The sequence below is a fragment of the Polyodon spathula genome, chromosome 18, assembly GCF_017654505.1.
Source record: "Polyodon spathula isolate WHYD16114869_AA chromosome 18, ASM1765450v1, whole genome shotgun sequence".
NCBI classification, from domain to species: Eukaryota; Metazoa; Chordata; class Actinopteri; order Acipenseriformes; family Polyodontidae; genus Polyodon; species Polyodon spathula.
This window is the reverse complement of record NC_054551.1, coordinates 18,824,657-18,843,677: the sequence shown is the minus strand read 5'-3', so window position 1 is coordinate 18,843,677 and position 19,021 is coordinate 18,824,657. Positions and strand designations below refer to the sequence as shown.

General features: G+C 38.1%; 1 protein-coding gene across 2 annotated transcripts; it reads right to left on the bottom strand.

The window, feature by feature from the left end:
• Positions 1-7,391: 7,391 nt before the first annotated feature.
• Positions 7,392-18,811, bottom strand: LOC121331033 (antithrombin-III-like). Of its 2 annotated transcripts, none has more exons than XM_041278138.1 (7): positions 18,683-18,811; positions 15,606-15,960; positions 14,508-14,723; positions 12,286-12,423; positions 10,851-11,244; positions 8,629-8,693; positions 7,392-7,869 (listed from the first exon to the last, which is right to left on the bottom strand). In XM_041278138.1, exons 2-7 carry the CDS (start codon positions 15,957-15,959, stop codon positions 7,687-7,689), a joined length of 1,350 nt encoding a protein of 449 aa, XP_041134072.1. In that variant the 5' UTR covers position 15,960; positions 18,683-18,811; the 3' UTR covers positions 7,392-7,686. The 2 variants fall into 2 exon arrangements, with proteins under 2 accessions (XP_041134072.1, XP_041134073.1); XM_041278139.1 differs by lacking the exon at positions 18,683-18,811 and adding an exon at positions 18,580-18,673.
• Between the last annotated feature and the right edge of the window lie 210 nt (positions 18,812-19,021).

Sequence of the window (19,021 nt, the reverse complement as noted above, 5' to 3'; positions counted from 1 at the left end):
GGAAAATTGCTCCAGTTCTGATAAGTTTGTTGGGGATCGTCAGTACTGCAATCTTTAAGTCTCGACAATTTTTCGATTTGAATTCATGTCAGGACTTTCACTGGGCCATTCAAGAACATTAATTCTCTGTTTATCCAACCGCTCCATTGTGGCTTTGGCTTTGTGCTTGGGGTCATTATCCTGCTGAAATGTGAATTTCCTCCCCAGTTTCAGTGTCTTGGCTGATTCAAACTGGTTTTCCATCAAGGATTCGCCTGTACTTTGCGCCATCCATTCACCTCTCTATCCTGACAAGCTTCCCAGTCCCTGCTGAAGTGAAGCATCCCCATAACATGATGCTGCCACCACCACCATACTTGGGATGGTGTTGACTGGGTGATGTGCAGTGTTGGGCTTGCGCCAGACCTAACGCTTGGCATTTAGACCGAAAAGTTAAATCTTTGTCTCGTCTGACCACAAAACCTTTTCCCACATGTCTGCAGTATCATCTACATGCTTTTTTCCGCAAACTCCATACGTGCTTTAAGATGAGGCTTTTTGAGTAATGGTTTCTTTCTTGCCACCTGTCCATACAGGCCAGCTTTATGTAAGAACTGGCTTATTACAGATCTCTCAAGGTTATTGTTGGCTTCACAGTGACATCCTGAACCGGTTTCCTGCTTGCCCGGCTGCTCAGTTTCGGAGCGCGACCTGATCTGGGTGGTATGATGCATCTTCCACTAGTTAATGATGGACTTCACTATGCTGAGAGCACCTTTTGAAATTTTCTTGTACCCTTCTCCTGCTCTGTGCCTCTCTACCACTTTATCCCTGACTTGCTTTGAAAGCTCCTTCGTCTTCATGGTTGCTTTGTTGGACCTTTATGTGAGTTGCAGCTTGAGTTATACCACTTTGAGTACACACAGGCTGAAACCATTTCACTAATTTTGTGACCTTTCAAACAAATCATTTGAACCTGAGCTGATTTAGGGCTCCAGTAGCAAAGGGGTTGAATACTTATGCAGCTGATATTAAATTTTTTTCTCTGTAAATCTTACTTATTTATATTCTATAGGCATTTTTTAACTTTATCAATGTGGAGTAGTTTTTCTAGGTTCTACATTTAAAGTCTAATTTGAAAGCGTAGTGGAATATGCTCAGGTGCAAACAAAATGTGAAAACTTTGCAGGGGGGTGAATACTTCTGCAAACCACTGTGTGTGTGTGTGTGTGTGTGTGTGTGTGTGTAATATATATATACTGATGCACAAAAGAAACGCAACACTCGGGTCTAATGGATTTAATAAAATATTTTAAACATATATATATATCAAACAATCACAGAAAATGTGAACACAAGTACAGATCAAAGAATCTTGATAAGTTTTCAGTATGAAATGTGACACACTGTCAAAAACAAAACATTACAAAGTTAGTAGCGGGTATGACCTCCCTGAGCATTAACATAATCGTGGCAGTGTTGACGCATAGACCCGATCGGTCAGGTGTGACGGTCCTGGGCCGGTGTGGTAACCATCTGCCTTCCAGGACGTGGCCTGTCCGTCACTGAGCTGGTTTCGTCTGATGATGGTTGACGCAGAACATCTCATTCTCTAGGCAACTTCTCTCACAGACAGGCCGATAGCAACCAGGCCATCTTCATTACTCAGGTGCGACGTGGTCATATCTTTCAGTGTTCTTGCATTAATTAAATTTAATTGACCAATTTTAACTCAACTCAAATACCAAACAGTGAGCACCTGTGATTTCATAAAAATGCCATGACTTGCGCTCAGTATCTTATCCCAAGGAACAATACTACTCAAACAATCAACAAACCTATCTGCTCACTATTTAAAATGTAAATAACATTATGTATGTTCCCAATGAGCTATTGATGTAAAACTTTGACTGTTACTTTTCATCGTGCATCAGTATATATATATATATATATATATATATATATATATATATATAATATACACACACACACACACACACACAGTTGTAGTCAAAAGTGTACATACCTCAATGGAAATTTCTCAAACAAGGAATTTTTGGAAAAATCTTTTGTAGTAAAAGTTTTGCTGTTGTGGATGAGGGAAAAAAAGTTACAAGAAATTGATGCCTAAAATTATTTATTTCAGCAATTTTTTTTGCAAAACTCAAAAAATTCTAATTCAGAAGTAATCATACCCTTTGCTATGATAGTATTGTCTACAAGGTGCTAGAAATTTCAGTATGATAATGCAGAACCTAATTCTAGAAAAGTCTAGAAAATGCTGGATTGTAGGTGAACATTCTTAGAGCGTATATAAATGTTAGGCATAAGATGATTGCTGTCATTACAAATTAGTCAATATCGGAAAAAGTAAAGAGCGATCTGAAGACCTTAGGTAGACAATTATTTATTGTCGTAAAGCTGGGGAAGGATACAAGATTTCCAAGAATTTCAGAATGGTTAAAGAAGAGTCAATCTCGCTCTAAATCAGATTGAGAGTCTTTGGTATGAGTTGAAGAAGGCTGTGCACAAGAAAAGTACTCAGAATTTGACTGAACTGGAACAATGTTCTGTTGAATGGTCAAAAAGCACTAAAGAATTGTGCCAAAAGCTCATTGACAAATATCCTAATCGTTTAAAAGAGGTTATTATTGGTAAAGGTGCCTCAACTAGCTATTAATTAAAATTTCCTTGTCAGGGTATGAATACTTCTGAATTAACATTTTTGGAGTTTTGCAAAAAAAATTGCTGAAATAAATAATTGTAGACATCTATTTCTTGTAACTTTTTCCTTATCCACAAAAGCAACATTTTTCCTATAATTGTTTGTTTTTGAGAAATTATGAATTTCCATTGGGGTATGGAAACTTTTGACTACAACCTGTGTGTGTGTGTATATATAAGTTTACCAAATCAATGATATGGTGCATTGATGTGGTAAACATACTTTCAAATCACCCTGTATTTAAGCTGCATTTTATTTCTACAGCAATTAAGCCAACATAACTGAATCAGATAAGCCTCAGCTTTTGTGCTATTTTTTTCAAGGACTGTTTTGTTTATTTACATGGTTTTGCATATAAGAGTGACAATATTTATGTGTGTTATCATCAAGCAAACAGCTACTGATATTTATTTTCTCTCTGGTTAAATCCAAGACTGACCCTATTAGACACAAGCTACTGTCCAGCTTTGCCAGTGAAGATATTAGGATGTGATGGTGCCTGGCCTTTCTCTAAAACATTTAAGCCTGATACATTAGGACCCCCTCTACTGTATGTTCTCTCTGTGTGAAGAGGTAGTGCCTTCAGCCTTCCTAACTCATTCCATTGTAAAGCCCAGGAAGGTATGGTAAAACATAAGAAATGACAGGCAGAGATGCTGCTTTTTGATTGGTCAATCACATGTTCCAACCATTGAAACATTTTACAACATCGCCAGGGCTGGAGCCTCATCACAAAATAGGAATCCGCTAAGAGTAAACAAAAAGGAGATGGAGAAATTTAAGAAAACCCCTCCCATTATAAAACATGTACTACACCTGACGAATTTTCAATTAAAACAAGAGACAGGAAAAAGATACACAACACTAACATTCAACAAAAAAAACTAAAATCATAACTCCCTCACTGAAACAAAGACATGATGTATGAGGACTTTAATAATCCACTGTGTCTTGTACTTTCACTACAAAAATATATATGGAAAATGCCTGAGAACCCACCTGCTTTTTAATGACAGCGTCTACACCTCTGACAACAGCACCTTCTCACTGGAGCCAATGGGTATAAATGACCGTGGTTCAATAATGTTGAAGCTGGGCAAAGTGGCGGGACTATCAGACATACAGACCATTCAGTAAGATCTGATGTTACTGCTGTTCATATTCTAACCAAAGCTGGGCTTGAAACGCAGTAAATAATGTACATAACAGGTTATCTATCAGAAGCTATTGGCAAACAAGCCATAAAGAAAGAAATTATTGGTCCCATATGCTTATTTGCAGTGTGGCAGCAAACCAGTCAAATTCAAATGTTCCTTCGTCTCCACACTGGAAATTACTCCCTCTGCACAAACATCACCTGTGCTTAATAATCAGTGCAGTGTTCTCCAATAACATTTAATTATATTAAAAATACACATAGGATCAATAGTTATTATTTCTATTTGTAAAATGATAAGTGTAGTACCTCCCTCACACACAGTGCCGCTCATATGAACATACTATTTTAAAACGGTGAAAGTACACACAAAAGAAAATATTTTATAAAAAGTGCCAAATTATTATTTTTATTTATTTTTCCCCCAATCTGGAATGTCCACTTATGTTTTTTCAGAGTCCCCACACAGCACAGACGTTCTGAGGGTGTGTGAGCGTTCTCTGACCTCGAAAGCCTCCATATCCTGGAGCTTGTCAACCAGTGAGCCCACAGAAACTGACATTGCCAGATGGCCTTTTAGAAAGTGATCCATTACCTGTTCCACTGCCTCATTTGTTTTAAAGTTTGACGATATCAATATTAAAGTGATTGTAGTTAACAGAATGAATTCCATAGATTTTCAGGCAATGTACATCCTTTGAGTAAATGTGTCTGAAATGTGTAGTTTGAAAGGTGTTTTAACAAACATGCATTTTCATTTAAAATATATCTGCAACCACATTTGGTTAAAGACAAATCTGTTGCAGGCCTTGCTTTCTAAGTATCCTGCACTTTCATGGTAATTTCTCCTGGAAACTGAAATTGTCCTCATGCCTTTAGGGTCTTTCCTGTTAGTAAACAACCATCTTCTTCCCCTAATGACTGACATGCTTTATAGCCAGTAAAGTGCTTGACCTCGAAGACACTGCTGACCCGGGAAGTGTTACAGACTACCTGGAAAGTAAGCCAGACAAACTAAGAACTTTTTTTAAAAAAAATTTCTGCCTAATGTAGTTGCAGATGTTTTAAAATGAAATGCTCGCAACACAATGTTTCTTGCACATTTGAGACCGACATAGTCAACAGAATTGCATGATGGGTAAGATTTCTGAATATATATATATATATATATATATATATATATATAGCAACAACCACTTTAAGATTCCACATGCTTTTAAATGTTGGCTTTGCATTTTGGGTAGTATGCATTAATGATTTGATTATAAAGATTATGGGTGTCAGTTAAAAAATAGCCTGTTGTTCCAACCATATCTCAGTAACAATTTTTTGCTTAGTTATAAACACCTTGGCCATGAGAACTTTTGTTTCCTAATTCTGGAGAGCTGTCTATCACTAATAGAAAGTCTATTTTGAGATGTCTGTCAGCAAAGCCAGTGTTGCCAATACTCAAGAAGCCAGTGGACCCTTTGAAATATATTTTACATGGTTTTAATGTAGTGGCTTAATCCCTCCAGTCAGTTGATTTCCCTGTTTCTTTGGGGGAACATGCACTTTAAGTGTGACTGTGAGAGGTTTTATTTGAACTTCACTAAAGGCTGTTTGAAATAGTGTCAGTCATATATTTACAATTTTTAAGCAGTGACGTTGTGATACTCACAAGTGTCACTCCACATACCTGTATCCGTGCCCTGTTTCTCTGCCAGACTGTGGATTTGTGAGTTTATAAATGCATGGGTTAAAAAGCTTTAATTCTACTGCTTAAAACATTAGGATTTTATAAGTAATGGTTCAGTTGTCATGTTTGGTGCAATCAGACAGTATTGATAACCTCATATAAGAAGAACTGTCTGTTTTATAGGTACAAAATTCAAATCATGCATGTATTTATACAAAAGTTTGACCCTGTCCTCCTTGCATATGTAGATTCATTTAACCCACTACAGATAGTGTGTGGGATGAACCTTATTACCTAACACTAATTGTTCAGAATGAATACATATCTAACTTTTTTGGGGGGTTCGAATGTTGTTTTTTTGTCCCCAAATACTGATTTGTTTGTGTAGCCTGAAAGCTGTGTATTTAATTCACTGGTGCTAAGAAACGTTAAAATAATGTAACTTTTTTTTTTTTTTTTTTATGTTACTCAAGTGATTTTTTTGTTTCTTTTTATTTAAACACTGATTGAATAAATAAAAAAGAAAAGGATAACTTCACAACATGTTTGTGCTGTAGTTCTCAGTCATGTGGCAAATGATGCTTGACTCTGAAGACACAGCTGAGGTGAAATGGGCCAAGAAGTGCAAGCGTAACAGATTTCCTGGAAAGGGAGGCAAGCAAACTGAGAACTTTCTTTTATCTAGTGCTTTAAAATGAAATTGCGTGTTTGCGATACCATGTTTCTTTCAGAACTGCACATTTCAGACCTACAGAGATTGGAATTGCATAACAAGTGATGTTTATGAAAGTATTGTGTCAGCTACAACCAGATAAATGATGAAAACTCCGGTGGTTGGTTTTTTAAACCACAGACCCTTTTTTTTGTAGTCCCATTTACCAAAATATACGTAAAGCATTATTGTGTCCTGTTCTCAGTAGAGGAGTTCCTTTTCAAATTGTATAACTTAGTTTCGCATTCTTCAGCTCGACAAAAATAATTCAGGACTGAAAGGGTTAAACACAGTGAGGAGATATTTACTAAAAAATAAAATAAACAGATTAACCCTGATTACTGCTGAACAGTGTGTTGAAATTCTGACGCCGTTCAATGGAAAATGCGAGACTATGAGGATCAAAAAGCTCTATGGAGAATTAGATTGATATTCCTCACCATCTTCCTGCAGACATGCCAGGGGGAAGTTGAGAAATTTGCAGGGGTTCTCCGATGACAGTTTAATTATTTTCTGTGCAGTGTTTGTATCTTCCTTGTTGAATTCGGTTTTCATTTGACCATGGTAAAAATCTGTCAGGTTTCCTTTTCATTTTGTTTCCAGGTTATTTTTTTTTTTTAAACAGTTTCTGTTGGAGGCTACCTCGCAGAAACATTTAAATCCTAATGTGGTGTCTCTGGTACAAGCCATCTGATACAAAAAATGCAGATGACTGTCAGGCACAGCGATAAGAGGGTTTACTAACTAAAGGGTTATTATAAAACAAATTGAAATTGCTAAAAATGAGAAAACACATTTTGTTAAAATAAAAACAAACAAAAACATGTTTAAAAGCTAAAATATAATAGAAGCAAAATAGAAACATAAAAAAACTCTTATTCAGCATAGCCCTCAAACTAGTGCTAAAGGTGTTATCCATTTTCTAGTAATGCTATGCATAATGACTAAGCATCTTTTTGTCTAATTTTAAGTTTCTTTTTAGTTTTGCTGAATATCATGATGAGAGTGTTAAGATATGGATGACCATGGGGTGAGATAATTGTTTTCCCCACCACTCCAAAATATAAAAAATTTGCAAGGTCAGTGACTAATACAAAAACCCAGGAATGAAAAGAGAATCAAAAGGGTACAACATCCTTGGTATTTTTTATAATGTTATGTCCAGTTGTTAACAGAACACAGCATTTAATATATTTATTTTTGTTTTATTGCGCTTCTGGTCATACAGGAAATCACAGCTGTTTAAAAATGTATTATTTTTTTCATTGAGGAATTGATTAGGGGAGGTATTGTTAATCTCCTGTATCGGGGGTACACACACACACACACACACACAAACACTCACAACAAGGAGTTCTAGAATTTGATTCCAGTAATCCGTTACACGCTGATGTTGCAGATAGAGGCTGGGGTCTGGCCTCAGGAGGAGGTGGGCGTTACACGTTGGGGTTGCAAGGATCCGCAACCCTGCCTATGAAGATGATGGTATTGATAGACACCTCACGGATCAGCAGCAGGAAGGGCTTGTTGGCGTTAAAGACCGCACGGTTCATCTTGATGGAGCGGCCTGTGACGATGACTGCTGTGGATGCTGCTGCCTCACTGCCTTCCTCGTTCACCTGGGGACAGCACATTGAATTCACTGCTTACTTTTAATTAATGCAATGTCAAAATGTTTTGGTTAAAGTCATTTTTAGTTCCATAAAGCCATGCGTTTTTATGTTGTCGGAATGAAGGCACTACACTATAGTTGCTGCCAGAGTTTAAAGACACATTTTCAGTCCTAATCACATTTATAAGAACATTAGAACATTTACAGATGAAAGGAAGTCATTTGGCTCATCTAAGCTCATCCCGTTTCAAGTAGCTGACTGATATCAGAACTTTGTCAAGTTGAGTCTTAAAGGATCTCAATAATTCACCCTCAACAACATGCCAAGATAGCCCATAGCCAAAATTATTGAAAACAAGTCTGATTTTCTAAATTCCAGTCTAAAATTATTGTAAACAAGCCTGATTTTCTAAATTCCAGTCTAAATCATACCCTGTAAAAATAGCATATCAGAAAACAATCAAGCACTTGTCAAAATTCCATCATCTTGTGTACATATCTCATTCTGTGCAAAAAACTACAGCACTGTTCTAAAGGAAACTCATTTTTATGGTTTATAAAAGCTAATATTGTGTGTTATAAGTTAATATGTTGTGTGTCTCTTAATATAACAGAAACCATTTCACATTTGGTCCTCTCTCCCAAGTTGAACAAGATGACATCTCTTAAGGTACTTCTTACAAACTGCCTATTAACTAGATTAGACTGGTTTTGGGTTATTTAGAATCATTGAGGGGCATTTACCTAGCAAAGAAAGTACACTTACTTCTAAGAAGGCTTTGTGAAACGCTTCTGAAATGTAAAGGTCATTTTGTTGTCCTTCAACCATACCTGCAAAAATCAAACAAATTCACAAATCTAGTTATTCTCAAATTGCCTTCAAGAGCAATAAGAATCCAACATAACCATAAAATGAGAGTGGATCAATACTGGTTTAACATGCAATATATCAGACCTGGGATCAATATACTTATTAATATAGTTTGTGAAAATTTGAAAATAATTCAATACAAATTGTAAATAATTGAAAATAATTCAATACAGACTGCAGAAAGTAACTATTATTTGAAATGATTTAAATATGGTTTGTGGAAAGCAATTATTATTTTAAAATATTTAAATATGAGTAAAGTAGTTGAAATACATTGAAAAACTCTTCATAAATATGTAACTGCAACATACAGCAGCCTAATTATTATCCTGCATTCTAAGTAGATTAAGCCTTGTCCTTGTTAACCACTCAATTATCTTTTGGAAACTGCTCTACTTCAATTATATTTAATTTGATCAATTAATTGAAATATTTTATTTCAGTGGGTAAATATTTGAAAGCAAGTTATTGAATTGAACGTGTTTAGCATTTCCCTCGTTAGAAATCCTCCTCATCCACCATGAGTTAATTGCGCAAATAGAAATGTACATGTAAGACAGCTTGCTACAGTAGTGCTTACAGTTCTCTGTGAAACTGGCCCCAGATCTTTATTTATTTCATTGCAACATACTGCACTGGAAATAAGCCTACATTCTATGTAAAGCATACTGCATGTCATTTAAAACACTTTTTACTAAACGCCAATAAAATACTCAAAATATGAAATATTTTAAGAAGTAAATTTGGATTTCCATTTTTACATAGATGAGGATATTTTTCTATACTGTCGGAAGGGACAAGTACCACACCACCTACTCCATACAACTGCCTTGTATGAAGTAGTGGATTACTGTACAGTACCCTGAAAGAATTTGGGTTGCAACAGCATGTTTACTGATATCTTATTTATAGAAAATGGAAACATTTGTGGCATAAATAAGATATGTCATGAAAAACCATAAAGTAACCAATATATCTGTTTTAAATGTATTTATTAATTAGTGACTAGTAAGGCTATACAATCACTAGTAATTAAAAACATTGATAGGCTGCCGGTACTTGTAAATCTCCATCAGGTTCCACTGCTCTGTACTGACAGAATGACCTTCTTCAGTGCAGTGACGTCATGAGCCTCATTACAATAACAGATATTGCTTATTTTAATATAGTCCTTCACAAAATAACTAGTGCAACGACATGTGTTTAAAACACAATGAAATATGTATATTCACGTAAGCATTTATGGTTTAATAGGGCTGGAAGTTTGGGGGTTTTATTTTTGATCACAAAACTTATTCTGAGACGATTTTGTTTCCTAATTAAACTTAGAAAAAGCTGTTAATTACAAAACACTTGATATATCTTGACTGAGCCTGATTCTGTTAAGCTTAATTTTTATTTGACACAGAGGTGACAAATTACATTTGCCTAGTTTAGTCTTCATTTGTAGCAAAGAAAAAAATTATCTTAACCCAGGTCTTTATTTAGTATTTTCTCTTTATTAGAATGCAGAGACAGCTTGACCTACACTAACTATCATTTAAAAGGAGGTAGGGATTTGGAAAATAAAACACAAAAAGTTCAGCTCTAAGGTATAAACATATGTGATGTAAAACCATGATTTGGTGATCACTGAGAGTTTGTAGGGTCAGGCAAATCATCCCACAGCGCAGTGTTTAGAAGTGATGGTCTTGTCTATGTGATGGATGTGCTTATGGGGTTACATTATGGTATGGGGCACTATATTCTGGTACGGCATGAGCTTTGTCTTTCCTCTGAAGATCAGAGGAAAGACAAAGATGCTATAAACTGAAGTATCCCATTTAAGACTGTTAAGGGGTTTAAAAGTAAGAAACATGGGTCATCATTGGTAGAAAATACAGGCAAAATGCACAAAACTAACATGTAACTCAAAATACTGACTCACTGTCTTAATTTGATCTACTTTTTTTGCTACCATTCAGTCAGCTTTTTGGGTTGAGGGTTACAGTTTACATATTGTTCAGTTTGTGTTGACATGTTCTGGTTGTCAACACGGCTCTTTTAGCCAGAATCCAGGTTGGACACACCTATTTTTCGTGGTGTTTATATATTTAAAAACCATTGAAGTTCCTCACCTGGTAAACTGCATTTATTAGAGTCAAACAGGTCCCTCAAGCCCATGCTCTGCAGCTTGTCTTTCAGGCTGAAGTTGTCCGTGATGCGGAATCGTGGTACCTGCACGGCCACTGTGGTCTCCTTGATGGAGTCCATCCACTTGACAAGTTTCTTCAGGTTCAGGCTGCTCTCCACCTCTGCCAGGTTCACCCCATCGTTGGGCCGGATCAGTACCATTGTGATGTCATCCTCCTTGTAGGGCAGCTCCAACACCTTGACCTTGTCTTCTCGGAACAGGCCGTAGCGGAATTTGGCCTCCTGGTACATCATGGACACTGTACACTGATCAGTCTTTGACCTGTAAAATTCACCACTGAAGACATTCTCCTTGTCAAACTTAGACTTCCAATTACCCTGTTATGGAATGAAATGAGAAAGACAGAAAACAGTTCAGTAACTTTTGTGGAATACCCTTAAATGCAGGTGTCATAACTCTTCAACTAAAACACTGAGAAAGACTTCATTCATGCCCAAAATGTGATGATTTACTAGGACTGACGAAGGACTTGAGTGAGGATGTTTATTGCCCTTTCAACCTCAATCAGACCCTTGTTTACTGAACTTCTTGGCATTGCTGAAAAGATCATTCTTCCCTTTCCAATAATTTTTAGTAAGAACACCCCCAGTGCTGGATGCGGGATTGTAACTGATAAGACAGGCACAGCATTTAATGTGATACATCTTTGGACAGTCACCCTTAAAGAAACTGTGTTTGTGTGTGAAAGGCACAACAAATATCCTGCCCAGTCATTTTGCAGAGGTAGTAAATGCTACAATACAAAGTTAACAAGGAGCTGACTGGGGTTAAAAAGGGCAATAAATACCCCACCCCTAGTTGTCTATCATTCCTAGAAAAAGGATAACATTTTGGGTACCATTGCTCTTGTGTGATGGTTTAAATCATTGAACTGAACTGAGCATCCTTGTAAAGGGAGCTTGTATTAGCTGTTAATATCTCATAAACCATTTATGCGCAAGTCTTCAAATTTCCAGTCTTTTGGAAACTTATCTATGATACCCTTTACTTTGACCTGTGACCTAATACTGCTGCTAAATTGGCGTGGCTTTTTGGTTTCCAGCAGAAGATAAACATTTTGAGATTTTGGCTTCATACTCATTACACATTTATTCTGTGATTAGATCAAGCGTGATCGTCTTTATAGTTAGCACACAGCTGTATTCTCTCAATAAATGTTCTCAATAAATTTTCGTTACTAATAGTGTCCATGGCACATTAACCATTTCAGTGCCATATCTTTTTCACATTTCTGTTTCCATGTTTACAAACCATCTGACCTGATATGACATTGCCCTTAAATAATGCTACCATGATTGCTTTGTGTTACTTCACATTTCTAGTTATATTATGTAATGTGAATTTAGTTCACAGCTCACCTTGAAGTAAATAGTGTTCACTAGAACAAGGGCTGTGTTGGCGTCAAGGGCCCCCTCAGGTATGACATCTTGGATATGGTTTTTGGTTTTGTTAGCAACCCACTCATTTATGATATTTCTGGATAATTCAGGCTTTTCCTAGAAACAAACAGGAAAAATTAGTTTACACTTTCTATTGGCTGTTGTAAAGAATCACTGCCCTTAGATTGTAAATACTCAGTGGTGGAGCAATAGCAGGTGCAGATGCACTGGGGCCCGTGCACTCAGAGGGCCCCGGAGAGGTTAGAATGTTTTTATTTATTTATTTATTTATTTTTGAACAATGACATTATCCTTCATGTTTATATTTGCAGATGTTATACACCTGTATAAATGTAGCTGCCGGTGTGCAGTGCCAGTAATTCAGATTCTATCCTCCCTCATTTCAACAGGTATCTCTATTGTCTTAATTATCCTAACTTTTTTCCCCCTGAGGCTGGTACGAGGCACGTCTTCATGGAAGGTTTTGGGGTACTATCCAGCACAAACATTTGCAGTTATATTCTGTGTGCACGAGTCATCCTGCAGTTTAGATGGAAGCTATTGGGTGCTGTACGGGCACCAAAATAAACTACAGCAAACCAACATACCTGCATTTCTGATTTAAAAATAATAATAATAAACAAACGGTTTCCTGTGTGAGACAATTTCTGCAAATGTCTGTGCAGAATTGTGAATTCTGTAATCATTTCTGTGAACGCAGAATTGGGGAATCGTAGGGTTAGTGATTAAACCTGTTTGTTTATGATTAAAAAATAGTGTGGTGTTGGATGCAAAGATGTACTCAAAATAAAATAAAGTAGGCGGGTAGAAAACGTTATTATTACGTACTGTTTCCCCTCTGCACCATCCTTACCTAGTAGCACCAGTAGGGTTCGCTGTTGCACGAAAAGAAGAAGCAATCCCTGCCATTTTCCCATCCCTCTCCCCGAGAGCGTCAGAGCCAATGTGATACCTCCCTTGGAGTTCCCAGCAAGGTTCAGGCTTTTTGCACAGCTGGGACACGAACTGGCAGCGTCGAAACTGTGTGACTCATCCTGCGCTCCCAGCGGCAGCGCTTTAACTGGATGAGCCACCCAGGGACCCACTGCTTGGATTCTTATTCACATTTACTGTTGGAGCCTCTGTCTCTTCTTCTCATGCTCCCCCTGTTCCAGTCACTCCTGCAGAATGGTCTTCTTCACTCTTGTTACATCTTCAAAAATAGACCCTTCCTCTGCATTCTTCCTACACTGCAACATAATTGAAACTCCAGGATCTGAGTCCATTCAAAGCTTTCAACCCCTTCCCCAGTCTTTACTGTCAATTGTGATGTACTACATAAAAACATACGGGACTCATAGTCATTCTTCATTACTGATATGGCCTTTAGTAGATACAGCAGATTCTGCTTCTTTTATTCCCCGTTGTTGAGCTCCCTGATCCAGTCCTTCCAGATTTGCGCACCACCTCCTCCCTCGACTTCCTCAGCACCCCTCTTGACACACACCGGTTTACAGTCTGTCTGCACCCAACAAGTTGGACCCCTAGCCTCCTCACATTTTTCTTTCTCCTGCCAGCATTTCAGTATCCCCCACAAAGGAAGTCTAGCTCACTACTCAATCTTGACTGCATCAACCTCCCTCAAGAAGGGCGATTCTCAGCAGGCCCAGGGAGACCTCAGGACATCGCTGATATTTTCGTTTCTCCTGCTATCCTTATTTTCTTTTTTCCCTGATTCTCGCTTCTCGGCTTTGGAGGCCGGACTGCGCCGTCCACACCTCCACAAGGGCGTCTCTCCGTGAGCCAAGGGGGGACCCTGATCTCTTTACTAACTCACAAGCACGCTCCTCTCCTCCTAAACTCCGGAGGTCCTTCCTCCATTCATCCATTGCTCCTATACTGTGAACTTTAAAGTAATTCTAGGCAACAAAATAGTTCCATACATTTTTCTCCTCACCGCAGAGTGTCAATATGGACAATACCGTAGCTATATGCCCATTATGGAACATCTGCAAAATGAAGCTGCTGTGGACATTTTCTGTATTCCAATATTGGACATTCCTTCAAATTCAGAGGTAACCTCTGTGACTGTGATTGTCAAATAACAGCAGATTACTAGCTGGACACTCAGCAAAGCCTGCTTTTTATCTGCTAGAGTGCAGAACGCTACAACTGTGAACATTCAATCAACCGTTACTTACTTTGAAGTTGAGAGGCATGAGCTTGGCATTGTAGACCAACTCGCTGATGTCCTGGTAGATCTGGTTGAAGTTCAGAGATTTGTCCCCAAAGAGCCGGTTGGCAGATATCAACTCCGACGACTTGTTGGTTTTTTCATAGAGTCTGCAGTTCAGCTTGGCAAAGAAGAAGTGGACCTGGTCGGATGTCTTCTCTTTAATGGTATCAAAGTGGAACACCTGAAGGAGAGTGATTCACACCTTTTTTTTATTATTATTATTTTTTATCATTTAGAATACACAATTATTTTACCATAGAATGCCCGATAACACTCCCTCACCACAGCAATTCCCTACAACAGCTTAGAAGACTGAAGGTCAATGGACGCCCTAACCTCTACACCCAGAAGCTCTTCAGTAAATGTTGGCGAGGTAGCTGTCCGTGAAGGACAAAGGCCAGCCCTGCAGGTGTCTGCTTTGAGCTCACTGGTGTCTGGCCAGTAGGGTCCACTGTAGCGCGATGAGGAAAAACAGTCTGCTGATTCCCCTAACAAACTAGAGCTAATACGTTGCTCCCTTTGGAATACACAGCGTGTTGTTAAAACTGCTGATAAAGTCCACTCTAGAAATATACTTTTTAAATTGTCTGCTCATTTAGTGTCGTGTCCAAAACAGAAATACGTTCTAGAATATTTGCTGTTTATGCACTATATTATGCACTATATTTTAAAACAGCTTTACATTTTAACTATTTATTTATGTTCTAAAATGTGATTTATATGCAATAGATTGCAACCATAACTGCCCTTCTGTTCATCTAAAACTAAACGCTTCACAATTACTTTCCGTTTCAATTCAAACAGCTGAATTCAATAAAAATATTGACATTGCTAGTTTGCTACTGGTGTACACTCACAAAAATATGACTATGTTGCTTCTGCTGCTCTGAAATGGAAGAGTGTGATTAGTTGACAACAGTTCCTGAGATCGACCGTCACTTTTGTAGTCGGCCTGTCGAATTTTTTGGCGCTACCCTTACTAGGCAGTGTATCTCAAAGCATGAGGTTTCACGCAGGTTATGTAACATGGAACACTGGACCAAGCAATCCCAGCCCCACTTACATGCATGATCTCTTCCAGTGTCTTGTCACAGGCCCCAAGCTTGGTCATAGCGAAGGCAGTGGAGATGCTGATAGGAGACATGAAGATGTTGCTTTTGTTGGCCTTGGAGTCAGCCAAGGACTTGTAGAAGGACAGGGCAAAGCGGCTGTTGGCCTTGGAGAGCTCCCACACACGAGGGTTGGTAGCATGGGGGGCTTCTTCCAGTTCCCCCTCGTCACTCTCTGTCTGTTTCATCTCCGGGCTGCGATAGATGCACATGGGAGTGAGATGGAGGTCCCGGGGTTTTGCTGTGCAGATGTCCTCTACAGCAAGAGTGCTACAGAAGCAGAGTGCCAAAATGGCTAATAGCCTCATTCTGTAATGGAAGCACACAATACGTTAAGTGTTTACCATGTCTGCCATACATAAAGGACTCACACATGTAGGATCTAAATACCAAACGGGTGGTAAAGAACTAGAACAGGCTGTCAGCAACTAGATAGAATTCTTGACTATACAGTAAAACATATAAAGTACAAAGGAGGTTTTGTATAATGCACTGGTGAGACTACTTTGTTCATTTCTAGTCCCCACATTACCAAAAAGGACATTGTTGCCTTGGAGAGAGACCCGTGAAGAGCAACCAGACTAATGAGCTATGAAGACTGCCCTCCCATTAAAAAGGTTTCTGTTATTGTGTCTTGGTGAAGTCGAATTGCTTAACTTTTTATTGTTATTACTATATGGCTGAACTTTGGATGTTTTACATTGTTTTTGATCAGACATCCTATTTTGTGTTGTTAAATTTGCCACCTTATTATCATTAGACCACCTCTGACTTCAGTCCTTAGCCACATGGAATGACTGAAGTCCCAACCTTAGACTTGAGTTGCTCATTGCACTCGTAGTGGCAAATAGGTGTAATTACATTAAAAACAAGACAACATTACAAATTTAAGTGTTACAGCATACAATTCTGTAGTTCACATTAATATCTTAGTTTAATGAAAATTCACCTTAATGCTACAGCAGACTTTTTCTTCTTCTTCTTCTTCTTCTTCTTCTTCTTCTTCTTCTTCTTCTTGTTTACATTTTTCTAATTCTGTGGCAATACCATAGATTTTCCAAAACAGTTTGCACCTGTGTCTGGAGCTACAGTCGTCTAGTTTTACTCCACTGTTGATTGTTACTTTGCCAAAGTCAGATCAAACCAGTTGAAGCTGAAGCCAAGTTATCCAAGAAGGTATATACATAGATATGCATTATATATACACTGGGGCTGTACAATACAAGCCGAAGTCCACTCAGCATCATTTCTTTCAGATACAAAGACATCTGGTGCAGATTGTGGGATCCATATCAAACTAGGGTGCTGTGTAGGATACAAGCTGATACCCACCCACCCTGTGAGAGGTCAGGACGTCTGCACATCCACCCCAGCGACACCGAGTGTGGTGGCAAGCTGCTGCTATCTTGTTTATTTGAATTGAACTTTGGGGGTTAAAAGCCAATCCTTGCAAAAGCGTGTGCAATGTGGCCATTGCACAAATTGTCAATCAATTGCCTGAGAGCAGCAAGTTGTGTGTGCTGCCCTGCACAGATATAGCCTTTTCTTGGGTTCTCTTTTGTATCACTCTTTAATTTGTAAATTAAAATAAAAGTGAGCTACCAAGCTCTTTGAACTGCAATCTCCTGTGTTTGTTATTCCCGGCGCATGCGTTGACCACAATGCTACTCTTCCACACAACTTACAATGTGTTTGTGTTTAAGAATGATTAACCAGTATGGCTACAGGCTTCACTTCTGAACAGTGCATCCCATGTCCTGGAAAATTCTTCCCCATTTCCATGGAAAAAGCAAGACTTGTGGGAGCTAGACATCTGTTAGGTTTGAATTCCTCACCATATTTACTGTGGAGCAACTTTATAAAATTGGGCAGAATTAGGTCGAGAGCCAACTGGAAAATTTGATGAATTGGCAGTGTCTTGGTAGTCAGGTATTGTTTCATTATTTGAAATAAGGAAAATTGACATGCTCAAAGTAGAAGAATACATTAAATAGTAAATAATCTCTCTCTCATATATATACAAACCTAACTGTTGCTTAGGGCAGAATAACAGGCGATGAAGACATTTGCCCAGATTAAAAACAGTAACAGGCTACCAAATCTAGAGCTGTTCATGCAGGACTGTATTCACAATGCACTAATATAACACTTTCCAGCTCTATACATTTGTTATTAATACTTCCATTAGCATAAGGGAAGTTATTAACAGTTATTAAAAAATACAGTAGCATATATTTATACAGTAGCAACCTTCATTCTCACTGGCACCCAACAGGAAAACTTTTCTATGATGCCACCATTGGATTTTAGAAGTGGGTAAGACTCCAATTCAACAAGGAATTTGGTCAGATGTCTGATTTTCTCCAGGTGAGATAGTAACCCGAATGCAGTGCTATGTATCATTAGTCCAACTTGGGCTTCAATCAGTCCACGTGATTGTAATGGCTGAAATCACAACCATAGACTTGAGTTACTCTTTGTACCCCTAGTGGCCATGGGGGTAATTACATGTACAATACAAATTAAAGAATGGAAGAGAAAGTTCTATGGTGTTCACATCGATATGTACGTTTAATGAAAATTCACCTTTGCGGATTAGTTACAAAACTGCCGATTTGCCAGTCGTCAAATACACTGTAGTCATTACTTTGAAAACTGAAAAGAAAAAGTACTGGAATTGACAATTCTGCATTTCTAAACTTTTATTGTAATTCTCGTTCTTGATTAATAGATGATAAATCTATTAATCTTTAATGTTATATTATCAGTGATGTTAGGCAGTGGCAATTGAGTGAATATAGAAATATTTTAACTGAGAAACAACTCAAAAGTGGTGGTGTCAAATAATCCATAATTTTACTGTTTTACAGTGGATTATTATTATTTTTTTTTTAACCTAGTCACCACTTACTGTTGGTCTTCCCTTACCTAATATTGCTACTCCAGACCCATGTTAATAAAAAACTTCCGATGAGAGTATGGTCCAATCACCTCAAAGACACGGAAAAAGAGAGTTGAGATCTTGTCTTACCTTGTTGTTTTCTATTCAGTTCCGTCTATAGAGCAGAAACAACACAGCCGTGAGATTCGGTACTATGACAGAGACCACACAGCTCACTGCCCCAGGCTGACAAACACAGTGGGGAGGTCACTGTCCTGCTGGCAGTCCAGGGGGTTGAAACAGTTTGTGGTGTGCAACGTTTACACAGACTAACAAACCTTTGAACTCGTTATTTAAACAATGATATTTATTAAACTGTTGTGGGTTGCTTTAATTGTCTAGAAGATGCTTTGAAACCTCTATTTAATGCTCAAACCACAGTAGTTATAAAAAAAAAAAAAAAGAGTGGGACTGTCAATTTCAGCTCTC